Genomic DNA, 20,982 nt, shown 5'->3' on the forward strand with positions numbered 1-20,982 from the left:
TACAAACATCAGCAGTGTTTGTTTAGTTCACATTATTTGATTTACTCATGTATCTACAACGCCATGGCAGTCTTCTGGTGGATTTGGGTGTCTTTAGTCTCCCTGCTTGATGCATCTTTGTCCAAAACATAACAACTGTCCTTCAATAGAGACTCTGGGGGAGTAGTCTGGCTGCCTTTAGGGGGTCTCATGAAGGAAACACATTTATTAGCCTAAATGCAGAGTTTTCTAGGATCCTCCAGAAAGATGGTGCTCACAGTTAGTGGGTCTACAGGAGAAAAACAGAGATTTATTATTATTGTCCAGCAAGGGAAATAATAAATAATTTCTCTGACATGACTTGTATAATAGTTTATGGGGGAAAATTTCCTTCAGGGCTTTGATAAATGATGTTTCACAAAAATTGCCTTTTTCTCTGCGTGTGTTTGTTTCAGCCCAGAGGCGCTCTGCAGACCGCACTTAAAGGCCACGTCGGCACTCTGCGGCAGATCCACAGTCAACAGATCATCCCCATGGAGCAGGCCATGGTAAAGCCTCAGTGTGTGTGTGTGTGTGTGTGTGTGTGTGTGTGTGTGTGTGTGTGTGTGTGTGTGTGTGTGTGTGTGTGTGTGTCTGTTTTCAGTCCAGATATCCATGACTGGCTGGACTTTTGGTTTTTGGGTTCGATATTCTGTGTAGTCATCTCCTTAAAGGAAACATCCACCCTAAACCACTTACAAACTATGCAAAAACAGCAACTTATGTTCTTTGCATTCATTTGGTTAAATTTGTTGTTTTGACTGAAAAACAATGACCTAAAATGACATCAGCACAACAGTCACCGCGGAGGTTTAATTGTGCAACATACAATAAATATTTTCTACTTAATATTTTACAGATTTCCAGCATAGAGGAGGATTAGACTAAATCACAGAGTCAGAATTGCACAGCTCTTGTTCTATTTGTGTTTCATTTGCAAGTAAATGCACCACATCCTCACCTATTCTTGAATGGTTACTTAAAGGGGAATTTTGGTATTTTTAGCCTGTACACTGTTGTTTTTGTCTCACACCCTGTTAAGACTGGACAGCCCTAAATACAGGCATAAACGGCCACCAAGAAGCATTTCCAGTCCGACCATTTAATTATGTTTTGCAGATTAAACGCTAACACTGTCCTGACGCAAATTTACCTATTCTATCTTTTAAGTGCTAGAATATGTTGAAGTTTAAGTAGACTTTAAAGCTGCTTTGATCTAAAGTTTTACATTAATAATGTATCAAATGACTCGTCATAATGTGAAAGGTGTCACTCACATTGAAAAATCCAGAGTTATCACCTGGCTCAGCCCAACAGAGCATTTTAGCATCTTTTAGCTCACTGTTTTTGGTTTCACGGACACCGTTACTGCTTTGCATCAGTCTTCCCATACCCATTAAAAAATAAATAAATAAAAATTCTGCTTCACCCCCCATAAACGACCAGTCCAGCACCGAAGAGTGTATGGTAAAAATAGTTGAGCAATTTGCAACTTAAGAGCCAAATATTTCCCTCAGGAGTTGGTGGGGACCAAAAACAGAGCTAAAAGAGAATAAATATTGTACTTACATTCATCAGATGACTCTGAATGAATAATAATGTTGCTCTGTGTGCTTGATGTATAAATAAGAAACTGTTTGCCAACAACTTTATAAGGTGAAGTCAGTGTTGTGTTTACAGCTTGTTGCCCCACAGTGCCCAGAAATCAATTAAAGCAGGTATAAAGAAACCATTTGCTTAAAGATAATCTTTGCTCAGTAGGAAAGGTTCATCAGGTAAACGGTTGTATTGTGCTGTAGTGTGAGTGTGTATGCCAAAGTTACTGTGTACCAGGAATTGGAGTCTTATTCTTATGCTAATGCCTATTTAAGAGAATGATACCATCCTTGACAGAGAAAATATCTTTCAATGTTTTATTTAATATTATCCAAAGCAGAGCGTTTTGGACCCTCAGGCATGTGTCATCAATCATGACACATCTCTAAAAAACAAGTTAAATATTCAGTTTTATTTTCTCTGTCAGAAGAAATGTCATTCTTTTGAGTAACACCAAGGATTTACAGCTACCAGTGATTCACAGAGGCAGTGATGCACTTCAACACAGCTTTTACAACAGCTTTTCATGTTTTTCTTTTTTCCACTTTCAACTTCAAGAAATATGTTAGAGCAAGGGTAAGCTGAAATGTGTTCATCCTGTGTATTTAGTGTCCCCATTCGTTATTTGGAGCATTTAGAGAGATATTTTATCTCACAAATGTGACACATAGTAATCTGAGAAGATATGTCTCATGGGTGGTATAGTAGGATAGCATATGTTTCGTGTTGTTGTATTTACATTTACACTGAGATCACATATATGGTGTTGTTGAACATGAAGGGTTTTGAACCAAAATGTTACCAAATATCCACCAATGTTACCTCAGTTAAGTTAGTAATTTGGGAACAGCTCTGTGCGTCGGTGTGAAAACTGTGTCCAATTGTTACATACAGTCGGCCTGTTTATATTCCCAGGTTTTTAAAAGCCCACGCTTTGTCACACCCCTCAGCGTGTGATACCAACAGCATATTCCAACGTAAAGCATGATGGAAGAGCCAGAAAATGTGTTTAGCCTGTGCTGTTTATTTGTTTAGGCTGCAAGTATTATTTTGGCAACTAAAAACTTCCAGTAATTGTTACTGGCACGCAGGAGTGGTTTCATATTTTACCTGTTAACTCTGGTCTGGTGGCACTCCAGCAAACAGCACATTGTTGCAAATTCTTTCAAAAACAACACTTAGTAAGAGGTGTCCCACAAACTGAAACTTATTTTTATTTGCTATTTTTCAGGTGATTTTCTTATGAATTTTACTAATTTCTTGTTAATTTTGGGGTAATTTCTTCATTAGTTGCTCATTGCTTTGTTCTCATGTTTTTGAAAGAAATCAAAAGGTCAAAAGGTTATAAACACCATAAAAATATTTCTGTACCTCAGCATTTGTTTAAACATGCTCCAGTTAGGAGCGCTCTTATCCTTTAAACAGTCACTACAAGCCAGAAAGTTTGTGAGGATAAAACAAACACAGACTTTCAGCAAGGAGACGTCTGTTTGTGTCCCATTTGAAACCAAAAGTCAGTGCCTGTTCAAAGCACCTTATGTAACGTCCATCCATGCATGACGTACTTAACATCACTCAGGTGACATATTTACAGCATATAATGTACTTATATTAACCAAAAACATGTGTTTCTAACCTAACCATGAAAATTTGCTGCCAAAACCTAACTGTTACCATTTGACACCTTAAACCATGTTATAACACGTTTATACAGCAGTGTGTCACATACAGACATTACAGGGTGCCTTCCGCATCGGTATCAAACGTGAGGGGCGTAAGAAAGACGATATTTGACAACCTTGGGTAAAAACATGCTGATGCAGCGTATGATAGCAATTGTATCATGTAAGTAAAACATTTCAATGTTTGCATTGTGGATATTTAATTTTGGAACAAAATTCCTCAGCATGCCTGTGCTGGAAGCAAATTATTGTTCATGGAGTGTTGTTCTTGCCTGGTCTCTTTTTGTGCTTCACTGGTGTAGAACGACCCTTCACTTCATCCCCTGACCTATAACGCTGCTGGTGTTAATTTGTGCTTTAAATTTTCATTTTTAAGAGTGCACTGAATCAGAGTATGAGGTACCTGGAGAGAACAGCCTCAGATCTGCCAGTAAGTAAACCAACTTTCAGTGTGAATCTGAAATCTTAAGGTTTGAGCCTAAATTAATCTAAAACTCTCATTTCTTCTTTGCAGAACAAAGTTACAGCAGTTCTTGATGCCATCGAAGCCGCCCAGTTCCTCATCTCCCAGAATGCTTCACATTTAATCAATCGGGTAAGTGATGGATTTTTTACTTTGTTTATATATTCAATTCAATTGATCTGTAACTCATGTTATGTCTTAATTTTCCACAGGAATCAGGGAAATACACGGCGACTATTGTTGGCTACTTCCATCAATACATAGAATGGGTCAAAACATCTGTGAGTGTTAATTTCTTTAAGATTTTGTGTTGACTTACACTTTCAGTACAATATTCATTTACGTCAAACCGAAACACTTATGGGTTTGTCTGCGTTCTAGCAAAAAGACCTGGCTGCACGTTACAGTTTTGGAGTAAATATAGAGACGACGAATATAACAGTTACAACCTCTATAAATCTGAGGAATTTGCTTTGTGGCTCAATGGTTTCTGCTGTAGTTAACTTAAGGAATTCAAAACAAAGTGAAAAAAAATCACGTTTGAAGGCTGATGCTGTTTTGTCAATCTCAGAGCTGTCAATATAACGTTTTTATTCTAATCACAGTATTTTTGTTGTTTTCCTTGTTTTACAAGGTACAATGACACAAGTAGCAACACAGCAGGAGTTTTTGTTGAATTTAACATTAAAGGGATGACGTTACTGTTTACATTCATTATGTATTCTTGATTCTATTATGGGCTGACATTTACTGTTTATATCTCTCCCTCTGCAGTTGGCTATGGAGGTTGCACCATGTAAGCCCTTCAGCAACATGGTGGACACGGCAGATATCATTGCTTGCAGTTTCTTGGTCGACTCCATGGTAACGATATCAAGGATTACAGGGAAACAAACCTCTTTAAACACGAGCGGGACTGTGTTTCAAAATGTTTGAGCTGTAGCTCATCTGGGCTGGTTCTATCACAACAGATTTACTGCAGGTGGTTTGGGTCATATATCACCTATAAATGCAGCAACAGTCATTAGACAGTGCATACTGTGTGTGTTTGTCACAGCCAGTAAGAAAGATATTTTTGTCTACAATGGCAGATACAAAAAAAACACAGAAATAGATGTTTTTATGGGATTTTTAGTTCAGCTAAATTTTTGTTTGCTAAAATATTTTCAAATCTTAGGATTATTAGTATTTCACGCAGTGATAAGGTAGATTAAAAATATGATACAAACATTATTAGTAGACAAAAAGTGACTTCCATTTACAGCCGATGGGTTCTGAGATTGCATCGGCAATGCTTTCCAATTTCTTTACACGGACTGTTTATCTGCCAGTCAAGCGTAATTAGTCAAAACTACTCAGCCTACAAACGCAAACCAGAACGCTTCTCATACCAAATTTTCATCTGTTCATGGAGATCAGATAACAGCTAACAATTTCACTCATCACTATCAAATCTACACATTTTTTCCTTAACTAATCAACTTATCATTTGGTCTTAAAAGTCGGACAAGAGTGAAAAATGTCTAAAGTCTAAGGTGACATCTCTCAAATTGCTTGTTTTGTTCAAACTCCAAAACGCAGAAATACTGAATTTATGATCAAAAAAGACAAACAAAAGTCGCAAATACTCAAAATGTATCACTTGAAACTACAGAGTATTCAGCATTTTTGTTGGGAAAATGATTCCAGGGATTCATAGATCATTTAACACCTGTTGATCAACTGATCATTTTATGGACTACTCATTTGAGCGCTCTTTTCTTGTTTTTTCTACAGAACACATTCTGGATGGGCCTGGGCTGCAGCACTCTCTTCCTGCTCCCGAGCATCATCCTCGCAGTGAAACTAGCCAAGTACTACCGCAGGATGGATACAGAGGATGTTTACGATGAGTGAGTATATTTACTCTTTATTTGCTGCTTCCTTATAACCGTACACATTTATTTGATAGTTTGTACTTTATAGGATGAGATACAATGATCTTTAAGACAGTCTGTACTCATTACCATAGATGTTTTATATGCTGTCAGTGGTTGCAGGACATCCTTCCTCAGCTTCTTTCCTACCTGCTTTCTGCACATAATATCTGAGCAAGGCTGCCAATCATAGGGAGGAATTTCACTTTTCAGTTTGTAGTTTGCTAATTCTTTACTTAAGAATTTGAATTTTGCTTGATAATATTTATTTATTTAGATTTTGTTTTATTTACTTTGAAAATTATAAGTTTTAGATTCAGTGCAAATAAATAATATTTTTAGGGTTTGTTGTTGATTTTTTTTCTCCTCCCTTTTGTCTTCCTTGTAGTTCCTCTGTTTCTGGGACTTGGCATTTTACTTTGTGATAACCATTTCTACTATTTCCATCTTCCATATCTTTGATTTTTTTGTTTCATTCCTCTCTGTCAAGCACTTGGCACTTTACAAAGAAACGTTGAAGCAGTTGTCAATTTATATTATTTCTTTCACAGACCTTTTTTTCCCTCATTTGATCACGGCTTTACACAAATACAACGTAATGTCTCGATCGGTGGCGTCTCTCGTCATGTGATCTGTGCTGGGTTACAGGCAACTTTCTGGTGCATTTCTATCGCTGAACATTTCAATAACATTTTTATGTTTTGTTTTTTTGTGTGTATCTTTATAGCATTGAGACAATTCCCATGAAAACGTAAGACATTTTACCCACCTCCCTTCTCCCTTTCAACTTCTATCACTCTGTGCTTTTCTCTGGATCGTGTACATAGACTTGTTTACTAAATTATTGGTGCTGGTTTACGTTTTTATGCTTGGAATTGCTCTTATGGGTGGATGGTGTGGCTTCTTGTTGTGTGCTACCTTTGAAAAAGTGCCCCTTACCTTTCACGAAGGGCTCTTGCAATCATTACCTTACAAGTCCACCTGTTTTTTGTAAGTTATAGTGTAAATAAAACACTATGCTTTATACTCAAATATATTTATCTCTTAGCATTCTTCAAAAGTTTGACTACTCCAAAAGAAAATCGTTTTTACTCTAAAACTTTGATCAGCATGTCTCTCACATTACATTTTTCATCCCTTTTTTGTATACGACATTTTGTTTTCAGTATGGAAATTGGTAATAATGGTTATCATAGTGAGAGCTCACAAGGTATCCCAAATCCTATGATGACAAGGTAAACATTAAAATAATCCTGTTACTGCATGTTATGGGACGTGGAGGCATGCCCGGGGATGTAAGCCTTTTCACAAGCAAAGTGACGTGGCTGGACAGAAGTGCATGCCTTTGAGGGGGTTGATTCATTGCACGCACACACATTTTTGGAGGTCAGCTAATTAAACAATAATATGAAAGCTGGCAAGTAATGGTAGCCTTTTTTAGAAAATATACAATATGACATTTAAGTTGTTTTTTGCTTTTGAGGCAAAAAGTAATTTTAACAGAATTAAATAGATTTTTTAAAGAATTTAAAAGAATAGTTTGACAATTTGTTAGATAGGCAACTACACTTCTTTTCCAAACCTTAGATGAAAAGATTGGTACTACTCTCATATCTGTGTGTGAAGTATGGAGCTAGAGTCAAGAGGCAATAAGCCTGGTTTAACGTTAAGCCTGGAAGCAAGAGGAAGAAGCTAACCTGGCTGATTGTTGCCCCTGCCCCTCTGACAGACTGATCCACCACTGCTTTAGTGTCCCATCGTCATCAAGGGAATTTTTCAGCACAAAACTTTTACCTAAAACCGTAGATCTTCATGGTCCCCAGAGGAAGAGTCCTACTGACCTTTGGTGGTTAAATTTGTGGTTTTTGGTAAAATATCATGAGATGAAATACACCTCTGTCTCAGCAAACATTTTGACCTGTCGTAGTAGAAAAAGCACAAGTGACAAGTGTTACTAATGACACTATATGGCTCCGTTCTCTTCGAAGCCTTCCCACTGCACAAAAAAAATGCAAACACCCTCTAACATCTGGCTTTTTAATGCAATGAGAATGCTTGCGATCAGCATTCACACCCGGGTCAAATGACTCTGCAGTAGACACGGGTTTTTATCGCTTAAAACTCTGAGCAGCACCTATGGGAACACATCACCCGAGGGAACGCAGCAATTTCAACTCCTTAACTGGCGAGATGCAATGACGCGCTGTCAATAATTACCCTCAGTCTCCTCCTAAGCAGCTAAAACGCAGATCCAAATACATCTGCACCGAGTTTGAAAGTAAGTAAGTAAGAGATATATGAAATGAAGAAGCAACTGAAAATTTTCCTGCTGCTGTCTACTGTTTACCCATTCTCCTGCCTGTCTGTGACATCACACGGACACACCAACAAAACAACCAACACACACAAAAGCTGACTTGTGTGCTGCAACGTTGTGTTCACAGGTAGTGAGAATGCAGTCTATCGCTTATATTGAGCGGGTTTACCCGTGTTTAAAAAACCTGCATGCACGAGCTAACTAAATGAAATTATGCCATCATTCATTTTATTATTTAAATCTGTGCTTTTCCTTCTGTGACATGTAAAAATGTCTTCTGTGAAAAAGGTTTATTTTTTTACACACTTTCACAACACTGACATTTTTTAAATATTGGGCCATCATCAATCTTTATGCCAAGCAAAGCTAACCATGACCTAAGCTCTATATTTAACACACAGAGATGAGATTGGTGTGATTTGCTGCTGTTGTAAATTCATTACTTAATCCATTTCATGTTAAAAACTTTGCTACCATTACTTCTCTCTGTCTTATTGCCAGATGTTCTGCTTTGTGTATTTTTTGGGAATCTATCATGTATCACTAACCTCCTGCATGCTCTGTGTGCGCACTGGGATGGCATGTGATTGAAAAATCTTCCTGTTTCCTCTCATTTAGAGTCAGCCAAAGTCCGATGAATGTACACCTGATCATTTTGTTCAGAGAGAGGCAAGCATGTCAAGCTTTGGTGTGATGCTGCGGATGCTGTTCCTTGATTTTCTTATTAATCTAACAAAATGCCTAACTGCATGTGACGTATTTTTAAGTTGCATTTGGACAACGGTGCATTTGGACAGACAACCTACTATAACAGAAGCTATAGGAAGAAAGCAAAACAGCGAAAGCAGACATCTTTACCTCCACCATTATCATTTTAAACTTATTGAACTTTACATGAATGAAGTTTCATTCCAAAAGACAATATCCAGTTTTTGAGTGAATTGACTTTTTTTTCTTGAATTTTGTATGATTTATTTCTGTATTTATTCCTAAAATGGATAGAAAATGTTGGAATGAAACTTAGAAATTATGAGCATGATTTTAAAAAGGGGAAATAAGTAACATATATCCTCTACTGACTTTATCAACAAATTGTTGCTACTGAAACACACTGATTCCTCGGGTTTCTGCCGAATACCCGCACTTTGTCACGCCCCTTGTCATGTGATATTGATGCCAAAGACACTCTTTAGCGTCTTTATTAGACACACTGGGCATTCAACTAAGTCCACAACATAAAGCAAGTCCGCTTAGGAGACTGTGATGTATACCGTTCGGTTATGCATTGCACCACACTCTGGGAGCACCGGGCATACTCTGGGTACAGACAAAGCAGCAGAATGTCAGGCGCAGGGAAAGTGAAGCGTTAATTGCGCTGGATCTATAAGTTTGCATTAACTCACCTCTGATCTGATCGTATCTGCAGATCAACTATCCGACCCCCAACTCAAACTCCTCAAATATCAGCCAAAGAAAAAAAGAATTCATGACCTACACTGAAAAAGGGACGCACACTATTTTTAAAAAATCAATGATGTATTAACTATTGATTTGTCACTTACCTATCTAAAGCACGTGAAACCAAAAGTAAATGTTGTTTTAATATAAGGTTACACAATTACATACCGTCGTTGTGCACCGATGTCACTCGCACAACATATTTACATCACTTTATGTGACATAGTTCTTTTTTTTAACCCAAAAGATTAGTTAACCAAGTAATTTTGTTGTCTAAACCTAACTGCGACCATTTCACAACATAAAACACACGTCACAATGTGTTTCAGATGTGTGTCAGGTATTCGTAAGGGTGCCTAGTGTGTCGCTACGAGACGCCAAAGGGTGTAACAAAGCGTTGGCATTTGACAACCTGGAAGTGAGAACTTGTTGGAACCACATGGGAGTGTGTCAATAACATTTTAATCTTTGATGAAATCATTCTTGCATCGTTGGTTTTGATCAACAACCCAATTAAATCACTATAATATGATCATTATTGTGTGCTTTCATAGAGGAAGAACTGTACTTATGGCCCCTTTAACTGGCCGTATACTTACTTATACTAATCTGGATGTTGCTGAAGCTGTTTTGCTCTCTGCCTCATGAACCGCTCATCCTGCTTCTCTTTGCCGAGTAAAAGAAGAGAAGCAAACAGCGGTTTTTTAGTTCATGTCTGTACTGTTAATGTCATGCCCTGTGTGTGTGTGTGTGTGTGTGTGTGTGTGTGTGTGTGTGTGTGTGTGTGTGTGTGTGTGTGTGTGTGTGTGTGTGTGTGTGTGTGTGTGTGTGTGTGTGTGTGTTCCTGTCGGTAGCATCCCTACCTATGACACTATGAACAGGTTCCCGCGGGCCTCGGCTCCTCCGAGGCACATCGACTGGTGACAGAGAGCCGGCTCTTGTTCTGGCTCCTGAAAGGTACTGAAAACCTTCGTGTCAACACCGTTTAATTTGATTTCTTCCTTCCAATCTTAAATCTTTTTTAAATCCTTTTTTTTTGCACAGCTGTTTGTTTGCCGTCACCAGGTCATCTGTCTCTCCTCTATTTTTAATCTTTCTTCATTTTATTTCTTCTTCTAACCAAACTCTTTAACACTTCTTCACAGCCTCTTTTAGTGCTTTTCTGCTCACAGTGACTTTGCAGGAAAACCATCATGGTGAGAACTGCTAATTTTGGAATCACTAACGAACCATAAATGTCTTCCCGGTATTTATGTCTGACTTCTTGTGACTGCTTAGTCAGTTTGTTGTAGAGGAGAGAAGCTGAATGTGCTTATGTGCCCATTTTTTTGCTTTGTTTGATGCTTATTGAGGATAACAATTTGGTTCTAAAAACTGCCTCATTTACAAAACAGTATTTAAGGACAGACTCTGGTTGTAGTTAATATAATTAATGTCATGTGACATAAAGTCACAGTTTCTCCTGCGTAATATACAGCATTTTGGAATTTAGATTTAAATATCTGGAGGGAAATGCATTTTTCTCAGAGGACAGCAGGTTGTATAAGATTACTATAACAATAGTTAGATTATTCCAGTAGCAAAAAGCCCCATGCAGCCTTTGAATATCCTCCACGGAGCTTCATGAAAGACTGAACTGACTGCACTCTTATGTCTGTTACTTCACAAACCAGCCAGAGCTGCATTAATCTCCTGGGCCATTGAAAAGAAAAAAAGAAACACAGTATGTTTTAAATTATTCACTTAATATTTTATGAATCTAATTCATTTTTCTCCAATATTTGCCTTCCCAGTGCCCTTGAAAACTAGAACTAAAACATACCACAGTAAGTAAGTTTGACTTCTTACTTTTTTACATTTCAGATCGAAGCCATTTAGCTGAATCTGTTGCAAATGATCCGACAGCAGAATAAGTATCCTGGATCAATAGTAAGGCATACAATGGTTCAGAAGCATTGTTGTTAAGATGTCAATTTAACAAGTAATTTACTCTTGTATTGAGTCTGAAAATCTAATTTTCCTTTAAAAAAAAGTGGAAAAAGTCAGCCAAAGGAGAGTTTGTAGCAATTTCACCTGAATGGAGAGTTTTCAGTCTCGAGACAAAGGCTGATCAATACTGTCAGCAAGATGAAAACTTCTGAGCCGAGGTGATGTTTTATTGGACACAAGGGAGATTATTCCATCACACTCATTTTTTTTAAACTTATTTCATTTTAAGCCTTAAATGAGGATTGATTAGTGCAGGAGTATGTGATGAGTCTGTAATTTCCTGACATTATTATACTAAGTACGAGAGCACTGACAAAAAGAAGAAAAGTTTAGAAAAAGTGGTAGAAGTTGAATTTAAAGGAATACTTCACCCCCAAAATAATCCTTTGTATATCAATCACTCACTTAAAAGTTGACTATATGAAGAAAACTTTGTTTTTCTTACATGCCTTTGGTGAACGAAGGAACTAAAATTAGAGAAAATTCTCAATAAAGTCATAGGGGTCGCATTTAAAACAGCAAAACTATATCAAAGCGTCAGTTTACAAGCCCTTACACAGCTTGCAGCATAAGCCAAGTCTCATTTATCAAGTCGTGTGTTCTGTACTTCCCAAACACATGCATCTTTTGCCAAGACATCATACTGCCTTAAACACTTCTGCATAACCAATCCAACACAAGGAAGAGTGATGTACCTATGCCGTTTTATTATTTGTGGCAGCCCGCCACAGTATCAGTATTTGCTGATATGTAGTTTGGGTATTCAGATCTACACACTCTGGGAGCGCACAGTGTACTCTGGGCACAGATGGCGCTGCAGAACTACGTGTAGTAAAATTGAAACTTCACCATTCATTAATTCTTGAAAACACAGAATGCTCCATTCATCAGAACAACAGCTATCTCATTTTCGCGTTGTCTATCTTTTTTCCATCCTACTTAAGATTAAACTGGCTGTGTTTCGATGGAAACTACGCACCACACTATCCAGCGCTGCGTCAAAAGTTTGCTTTCACTCTCTGCTCTGTAGCAGCAGCACCTCTAATCCATGAATAGGAAATTAGCACGAGCCAAATGCTGGTAAAATACACGAGTGGCTGCTAGATTTGCTTCACTCAGCAGTCAAAAACAACAATGGTAATGTACTGAGAGCCTGGAGGATAAAATCCATCAGCCACAGTGGCAGGCGGACAAAATGTAATGCCCAATCCTAAACTAATCTGATCTCTTCTTACTGATCAAACCACAAACGAAAGAACCGATCAAATCTCAACCCTGCAACTCAAAGTCAACACACTGCTGCAGAGGAAAAAATCACTCATGAAGAGCTCTGCGTTCAGTAACCTGCAAAAACCCCAGAATTCGGAGAGGGGACAGAATGATCACAAAGGGTTACAAAAACCTTTGATGTAGTTCAGCTTTTGTTAAATTCAGCCCCCATGACTTTAATTCATCAAGCTCTGTTTTTGGATACTTTGTTCACTGCTGAGGCATTTGAGAAAACGAAAAACATTCACTAATTCAATATAACACGGGACGATTAATTGTCAAACAAATGACCATTCTGCGGAGAGTATTTCTTTGAGTTAGCCTAAACTGGTACAAAAGAGGAGCAATGTTTATGTGCAATAATATCTGAAGCAATGTCCCAGTATATTTTGGTTGTACTAATCCAAACCTTTTTTTTTGTTCCCTCTATTTTCAAGCTGTTTGTTTCACAACCCTCGGACCAGAAGAAGCTCAATAAAAGCTGGTTTCCTTACAACAGAAGAAGAACACAAAAAGCCCTTTGGGTGGTTTTTTTTTTTTTTTTTAACTTTAGTGAACAACTCAACCTCCTCAACCAGGCAGATCACAGCCTCCAGAACGGTTACCTGCTCCCCATCAAAGACACTCTGCCTGCAGGACATCTAACTCTTCTCCCTCAGCATCAATCTGAGCCAGGCTTGTTCTGCTTTTTTATTTCAAAGGACTGCTGTGTCTGCGTTTACATTTGTTCAGACACAAAACCCAGCTGAAAAATACATTCAGCAAGAGGACATGACAATAACTGTGATGCCTGTTCATATTAATGTTTGTGCTTAAGAAGACAGTGGCTGAAAGGTCACTCAAAGGTCATGGCAAGCTGCTAGAAGAAACTTTTTCTCCTGCTCTTAGAACGGATGAATCGCATTCAACACAAGCTAATGCCAGACGTGGCACAGTCTATCAATACATCTGCGAGGAAAGGTGCAAATTAACGTGAAAGTCAATGTGTTAAAAAGCAGCGTTATGTTGAGAATGGCACATCCTTTTTAACTGCAGCATGTGAGTTAGTGGGTGTGTGTGTTTCATAATGACTGAGAACAGGACGATTTGAACAAGGTAAAAACAGAGAAACAGGTTGGTCCCAGGTGGATTTTTGTGAGAAATTTAGCATGACTTAAAAAGATAAAAAGTGTTTACAGTATCACAAAACATCCAGACATCTTTGCTGGTTTTTGGGCGAATTGCAAATGACTGGTTGCCTTTCAGAAGTATGTTTCACGCTGGTTTTTTTGACAGATATGCTGCTTTTTCAAAGGGAAAACCCACCCATGGATACTCGTTCACTGCTAAAAATCAGTCATGTTATTTTCTGTTTACGTGTTTAAAATATACTCTTTACCTTTTCTTTGTTAGCATACCTGTAATTAATTCATTTGTGTCATCTACATTTAATTTTCATACATTTTCCATAATGCATTTAAACAACCTAAATTCTAGGATTTTTTTTATTCATTTTTTTAAAGGTGAGACAAATGTATCATCACAGCAAAACACCAATACACACCAAGCAGCGGCTAAGTGCAATAATTCATTTATTTTTGCGACTGAGAGGCATGTGTTTCAGGCGGGAAGAAATTTTTTTGGCAGCTCGCCCTGGGCTGAACCACTGATTGGTGTGTTTTAGGTGTGACATGGCTTGTTGCCGTTTTGCTGTAAACTACGACTTATGCCAATATATTTGTTTCTTTTTAGGGATTACCAATACTGTTTTAACACTGAACAAATTCTTGATTCTAAATTAAGGTTGAATTTTTCAGCCGGTGGCTCCCAAATGTTTAGTTGGTGGTTACCATTAAATTTAAGCAGTTTAGAGTTGCAGCCCCTCCTCACACGGTGTATGGGACCGTGTCCACCAAAGCAGGTTTTTTTTCTGAGGCCAGTGGGACTTTTTTAATGCTTTGCAATGGGAGCACTTTGTATTAATGCTGCGCAACAAAGACCAGCAGCGCGACAAGGCACTGAGCGTCTAATCTGTGCTGAGCGCTGCCGGTTGGGTGTTTATTTTTTCTGAGCACAGAGAGTTGAAAAATGTTAAACTTTGGGCAAAAAAGCTGCGCCTGTCAGCCATTCAATCACAGCGGAGGAGGGACAAATCCTGCAAAGAATCTGTTACATTAACAAATGGTGAATAACAACAGAGCAGACATCATTTACTACACTGTAATATATATTATATAATATAATTTCAGTGTTTGTGATACTTCTGCTGCGCCTGTCACACACAGTGAAAGGAACGATCATTTTACCCAAATGTTATCACCAATTTTAATGACTGAGTCATTTCTGTGTTGGTGTGAGCAGCATCTGAATGTAAACACGCAAGTCTCCCTGCAGCTCTCCCCAACTGCAGCCCTGTCCTGCGGCACAGAGCGGGTGTACTGTTCGCGGTTGTTTTTTGCGACAGCCTTAATTTTCTCAAGTGAACCCGCATTTGTCCTCTTTCCCTGCATGCCTTCATAGTGCCGACACGTAAACTTCACATATATTCGCTATCATTGCAACCAGACACAATCAAAGTGCTCACACTGGAAAAAAAACAAACCTGCCTCTGCCAAACTGCTCTCTAACGCTCCCAGTTTCTTAGTCTCCTAAGAAACATTTAGTGTTTTCACCTGGGACAAAAAATAACTTTGGTGGACGCAGGACCTATACGAAGATCAACCAAAGAGTGATTTTCCGTGCACAGATTCATTCACTTAAATACTTCTGACACCTAAAAGTTTAGAAGATATCCAGTGTAAAAAAATGTTCTATTTGCTATCATATCATATTTGGTGCCTTGGCACTATTTGGGGAGTCCCTGGTTGGATATCACTGCTTTACCCAGCTAACAAGCACATTGTAGCTGTGCTGAAAATATCTGTGCCATCCAAACACCACCAACAGGAGCAATCAAAAAATGCATCACCAAATATAGTTTTACCAACAGTGAAACCGTATATGAGGTGGATTTTCCCTTTAATTCGCATGAAGTAAGAGCATAACTTCTTAAAATGTCACAGTATGACAGAAGTTTTAGGCTTATAGATTGTTCCCTAGGCAATGAACAGATTAACAGAAGCTATCATGTTGAGTCACTAACATGACATTTTTACTGAGATCTTTCTTGCTTTTCATAGTGATGATACGTTTAAAGTGGAGAATACTTTCTCAAGCCAAATTGTTTTTTTTTACTGTAGGTCTCAGGTTTCTTTAGTGGTCTATCACGTATGTGCTTATTTTGTTTCTGCTTTTTAAAACCCCACATTAGCTATGGATACATTTAAGAAAAAGAACTATAAGGAACAAGTGAATGTATTCAAGAGCTTTTTTATTTTGTATAACTGATGACGTTGGCTGAGAAATATGCTGAACTCTTGTCACTAACGCATTGGGCAAGCCAATCCAGTTACCCCCTCGCCTCGCCGCCATGTTTACAGGTTAGATGTGCAGCTGCTGTCGGCTACATACAGTAGTAATGATGGTGAAAAATTAGACAATCCATTCATGGGACAATTCAGACAGTGAAAAAACAGTAGAATGCTTTATGGTTTACAAAACTGATGGTGTTGATGCACAAAGTAAAAAAATAATGTCCATCTTAACAAAGAAAGTTTAAATTTAACACAACTAGCTACCTGAATATGCTAACAAATCATCATGCAAAATATGTTGCATTTAATCTGAAAAAAAACCTCAAGAATGTTAAATAAATGTATACATTTCAATAGCTCCAGTTAGCTATAAGGCCATTTCTTGTTCAGATGGACATTTTCTGAGTATCTGTGTGTGCTCACTTTGACAGGACTATCATTCTTGTCTGCTAGCATCCGGATGCGACCCATCCTGGGGAGAAAAAATGGTCTGAATTTACTTTAAGTGCTTAAACTAGATATTGTGTATCCGAACTTTCAGGACAGATACATCGGTAACTGGTTGGAACTGCGGTGCTCCGAAGTTGGGCACTGATGGAGCCACTGAAGAGGAACTTTTATGTGGTGGTGAAAAGAGAGTGTATAAATTGTGAATAAACTTTGAAATTCAGTTTGGTATTTTACTGTCTTTTTTTAAGTTTTGTTTACACCTTGGTGCCTTTCTAAGAATGCCAAATAGTTTCTGTCATTATAACAATTAATTGAAATATATAATGAAAATATAATATTCCAATCACAGGAGCTGCGATTTTTTTGATAAAAAGCAACTACTGTAGCACTGACAATATCAGTAAAAAAAAATATCAATATAATTTTTTCATCCCAAATATGTGATGCATTTTTTGGTAACATGCTTTTAATTTGGGAAAATACTCCAGTTTAATCCAAATAGTAGACAGATTTAAGGGTTGTATTAATGATTTTAAAACATTGCACACATGCTTGAATAGCAATAATGGCAAATAACACATAAATAAAGCTATATTAATTAAAATAGTTTGTTGATGAAAAGTCAGTGTATGATAGCTGTTAATGGGTTTATACAAAACAAATGTCATGATGGAAGAAATACTCAAGTAAAAAAGTACCAAAAATAAGTAAGTTCAAATTTTGCAGAAAAAATTGCCCCATTAGAAATAATATATATTATTTCATTAGATTATTATTATTATTGATGCATCAAAGAGTGCATCACTTTAATATTACTGCTAGTAAATGTTATATTTTATATTGATTTATCTATATTAATCTGAATCTGAAAAGTAATTTAAGTTATAAATAGTACTAAAGCAAAAACCACAATATTGCATTTCAATTTTAGTAGCATATAAATATAAAGCAGCAGGAAATGGAAATACTCAAATAAAGAATATGTACTACACCTTACTATACAGTACATATACCTCAAAACTGTACGAATGTAGAGAACGTGATGTACCTTAGTTTCCTCTGCTGGTAACATAAGACATCTTGCGCATGGTGTATTTTAATTCTTTAACACACGACTGCACATTCCTATGTGGTGCTGACACTGCTGGCCAGAGCCCACTGGTTGCGTTACTGGTCAGCTATTTTCAATAGGTGATGATTATCTCCTTCCATAAGCTTCGTTCTGAGGTTTTCTCAGGCACCAAACAGTATCTGAATAAACACCAGCAGCAAAACCACATTCTAACTCATTGCTACTTCTGAATAAGCTCGTACAAAAGACAGATGAGAACACAAAAATCCCCTAAAAAAACAGAAGCAGTGGTTCAGAGAAAAATCTGTTTTTTGGGGTGTGTTTACTTGAACATCAAACACTGTGTTTAAATGGTTATTTCCGAGATAGTGAAGAAGTTGTACATTACTGTATGTACAATCTGTCTTTAGCTTGATGGTTAGAGCCACTGACCTATGTAACTATAGTATGCACTTTAAGGGGCTCTGGAGAAAAGTATTCACAAATTTAACTGCATAACACTTCAGGAGGAAAACTCACTAGCCCAGAGAGATAGCAAAGAAAATACTACATAATACTCTACATTATACTGTATATATATTTTTTAATTTCAATGGCTTCTTATTAATTCTTCAATCTATTATTAGAGCTCCACACAGCTTTTTATCTTGTATGTGTCTTGTTTTTTATTCAAATGTCTTTATTTCATTGATATTTCCCACTTTATAATAAGTGTTTTGCCCCATATTCTGAGCTGCCACACACACTTGCCCCTAACAGACACAAATAAAGCTGTATAGTACATAAAAGCATGCACACCAGTGGACAGCATGCTCCTCATTTACACAGTGAGATATCTACAGCAGACAAAGTGTGAATATGCTGCAATCTCAGGGGAGCACTAACACTCCTGGTGCAGAGAGGACTTTAATGAGAAACACTGCTGATTTTGCAGCAGCTTCAGAATTTCATAACAAAAAATGACCAAAAACTTCATCCTAGAATTGTGACAAAATTATGAAATCAAATAAACATCAATTTCACTGTTGAACAGTTATGGAAAGTAACTAAGTATATTTACTTAGGTACTTCACCAAAGTGCAATTTTGAGGTGCTTTTACTTTACCTGAGAATTTGAATTTTATGCTGCTTTTATGCAGACATTTCTTGTTCTGTCTTAATTGGCACAATTACTCACTACACTGAACTTGGTCCATAAGTGAGTGATTTCTACTCACGTTTTTTCGTGGTTGTGCAGTCGTTTGTGTTTATTTTTGGGAGGGAAATGATAGGCTGAGCTGCATGGCAGTGGGCTCTGACTAGCTTTTAAAACAAGAAAGAACTTGAAGGATTCAGGAGGCTTGTTTACATGTGTATATTCCCAGACATGCCACATTTTGTTTTAATTGAGATGTTCTCAGCAGACACAAGAAAATTATCGAAAACTATTTTTGTGTGACTGTATAGACCCTCTGGCAACCGAAATGCATCAGACTGTTTGCTACAAAGAGTTTCAAGAGATGCAATTGATATAATTCAGTTCTTTGGGAATTCTTTATGTGTAACTTTTTGTCGTCTCGTTACATAACACCTGGATAAACATAAGCATCACTGTAAGCATGTCACGTGACTTTTGCCCACTCCAGACAGCAATAACTGATCCTCCTCCCGTAAAGTTTTCCTTAGTGTGACTGTTTTGGGGTTTTTTTTGTTACATGAATTCCTTCTTTGTCTGCTCAGCCAATAAATAGCAGGAGGGACCCTCAGCTCGAGCAGTCTCACTCTCCTCCTCTTACACTCAGCAACCAGCTGACACCATGTGGACCCAGGACAGCGCTCTGCTGCTGCTGCTCGCCTGCTGCCTTTGGTCAGCGGACGCTCAGGGTGACAGGAGACAAAGCATCTGGGATGATCCCATCAAATTCAGCACCAAGGCCAAGGACGTGTGCACCATGATCATCACCGGTTACAGGGAATACACCAGGCTGAGGCTGTCCTGCCAGAGCAACAAGCGCTCCTATTGGTGTGAATACATCGGAAAGCCTTACACCTGCCGCCCCTACAACAAAGACCCCCGTCACTACTTCGTCCAGATGATGTGGGGCCTCAGGAAGCTCCACAACGCCTGCCAGGCGCCAAAGCAGATCAAACCATTCATGTGCAGGAAGGCATCTGATGACTCTCAAATGGTATTCTCATCCGCTTCTTTCTCCCAGTCAACGGCAGAGGCTTCCACAGGGACAGGAGCAAAACCAGCAGAACAGCCTGCCAGACCTCCACCACGTCCTGCACCCACGAGGCCTGACTCTGGGAGACAAGTCCCGCCAGGAGTAAGGACCACTCAAAGAGCCAGTCCACAAACAACGCCACCTCCTGTCGAGAGCAACGCTAAGAGGATAGCTCGGCAGTACTGCTGGAGGTCACTTCAAGGCATCTGCGCCTACTTCATCGGTTTGTTTCGAAAATAACGAGGAAGGTGAGCAGCAGAGCTGGCCTCTTCATTAACACGCAGCTTTTATTATGTTATCTTATGACTAATATAAGAGTACCGTGGTGAAGAGGAATAAGGGATCCTGTATATTTAAAACCAAGTTTGCCTCCAGCATTCATTTACTTTTCTCTTTTCTTTGCTCAAATATTACTGATGCACATAATTTAAAACTGTATGCATTCCCTCTTCTGTTATATCCACAGATTTACAAGTCTGATGAAGATAACTTCTGATGTCTGATGAAAGCCCTTGGAGGGAAATCCTACACCAGCAGCTTTTACATTTTGGGAGAAGAACTGCAGCACTCTCTTCAGGGGAAGAGATGGTACTGCTGTGATTTTTCTGTGAACTTTCCATGCATCATCCTCCAAATGTCACGTGAAAAAAAACTACCTGTTATTACTAAGAGGGTTTACACAGAAGGCTATGAAACACATGTTTGAAATGGTAAAAGTACTACTACTAGAGAGTTTCTGCAGCTGTACACACCTTTATATCGATATACAGGCCTGGGACAAGAGAGACAAACAAATTATTGCTGTCACTTATTTGTATTTATGTTTTTGTTCTTGTATATAATCTTCTTGCATCACCTAATATCACCTCAAATATTACATTATTGGATATTTCTTTCGTTTTCATTTTTTTTTTTTGGTCTGATGATTTTTGCTCTGGTGTATTTCAAAGAAAGGTTTAATAAATGTGAAACATATTTTATAAACTAAATAAATATTATTCTTTATCATTTTGTGTTGATGAGCAAGATGTTATTACTCCTTCCTGATGAAAAATAACTCAAAAAATACTGAACAAAAGTTCAGATCAAAAACAGCTGCTATACAATATTAGTCTTGTGATACCTGCTATACCATATTGAACCACTGGGTGAC

The 20,982-nt window shown here is 38.0% G+C and overlaps 2 protein-coding genes across 8 annotated transcripts in view; both read left to right on the forward strand.

Moving 5' to 3' along the window:
• Positions 1-15,140, forward strand: part of prom1a (prominin 1a) — a 102,182-nt gene extending 87,042 nt beyond the window's left edge. The window contains exons 17-28 of one of the 7 annotated variants that reach the window (XR_006106118.1): positions 435-527; positions 3,673-3,726; positions 3,811-3,891; positions 3,972-4,040; positions 4,534-4,623; positions 5,536-5,651; positions 6,403-6,426; positions 6,842-6,910; positions 10,305-10,407; positions 10,596-10,646; positions 11,244-11,276; positions 13,146-15,140. Coding sequence is in view for 3 of the 7 variants with exons in the window: in XM_042493054.1 (XP_042348988.1) it covers positions 435-527; positions 3,673-3,726; positions 3,811-3,891; positions 3,972-4,040; positions 4,534-4,623; positions 5,536-5,651; positions 6,403-6,426; positions 6,842-6,910; positions 10,305-10,374 (666 nt within the window). In the remaining 4 variants the exon portion in view is untranslated. Of the gene's footprint in view, positions 1-434; positions 528-3,672; positions 3,727-3,810; positions 3,892-3,971; positions 4,041-4,533; positions 4,624-5,535; positions 5,652-6,063; positions 6,708-6,841; positions 6,911-10,304; positions 10,408-10,595; positions 10,647-11,243; positions 11,281-13,145 lie in introns of those variants that run through there. The other 6 variants (XR_006106119.1, XR_006106117.1, XR_006106120.1 and 3 more) reach the window with 6 other exon arrangements.
• Positions 15,141-19,418: 4,278 nt separating this feature from the next.
• fgfbp2a (fibroblast growth factor binding protein 2a) lies at positions 19,419-20,364 on the forward strand. Its single transcript, XM_042492811.1, has 2 exons — positions 19,419-20,077; positions 20,296-20,364. The coding sequence occupies exon 1, from the start codon at positions 19,419-19,421 to the stop codon at positions 20,067-20,069; it is 651 nt and encodes a 216-aa protein (XP_042348745.1). The 3' UTR covers positions 20,070-20,077; positions 20,296-20,364.
• The last annotated feature ends 618 nt before the right edge of the window (positions 20,365-20,982 follow it).

Source organism: Plectropomus leopardus, chromosome 9 (assembly GCF_008729295.1).
Source record: "Plectropomus leopardus isolate mb chromosome 9, YSFRI_Pleo_2.0, whole genome shotgun sequence".
Lineage (NCBI taxonomy): Eukaryota > Metazoa > Chordata > Actinopteri > Perciformes > Serranidae > Plectropomus > Plectropomus leopardus.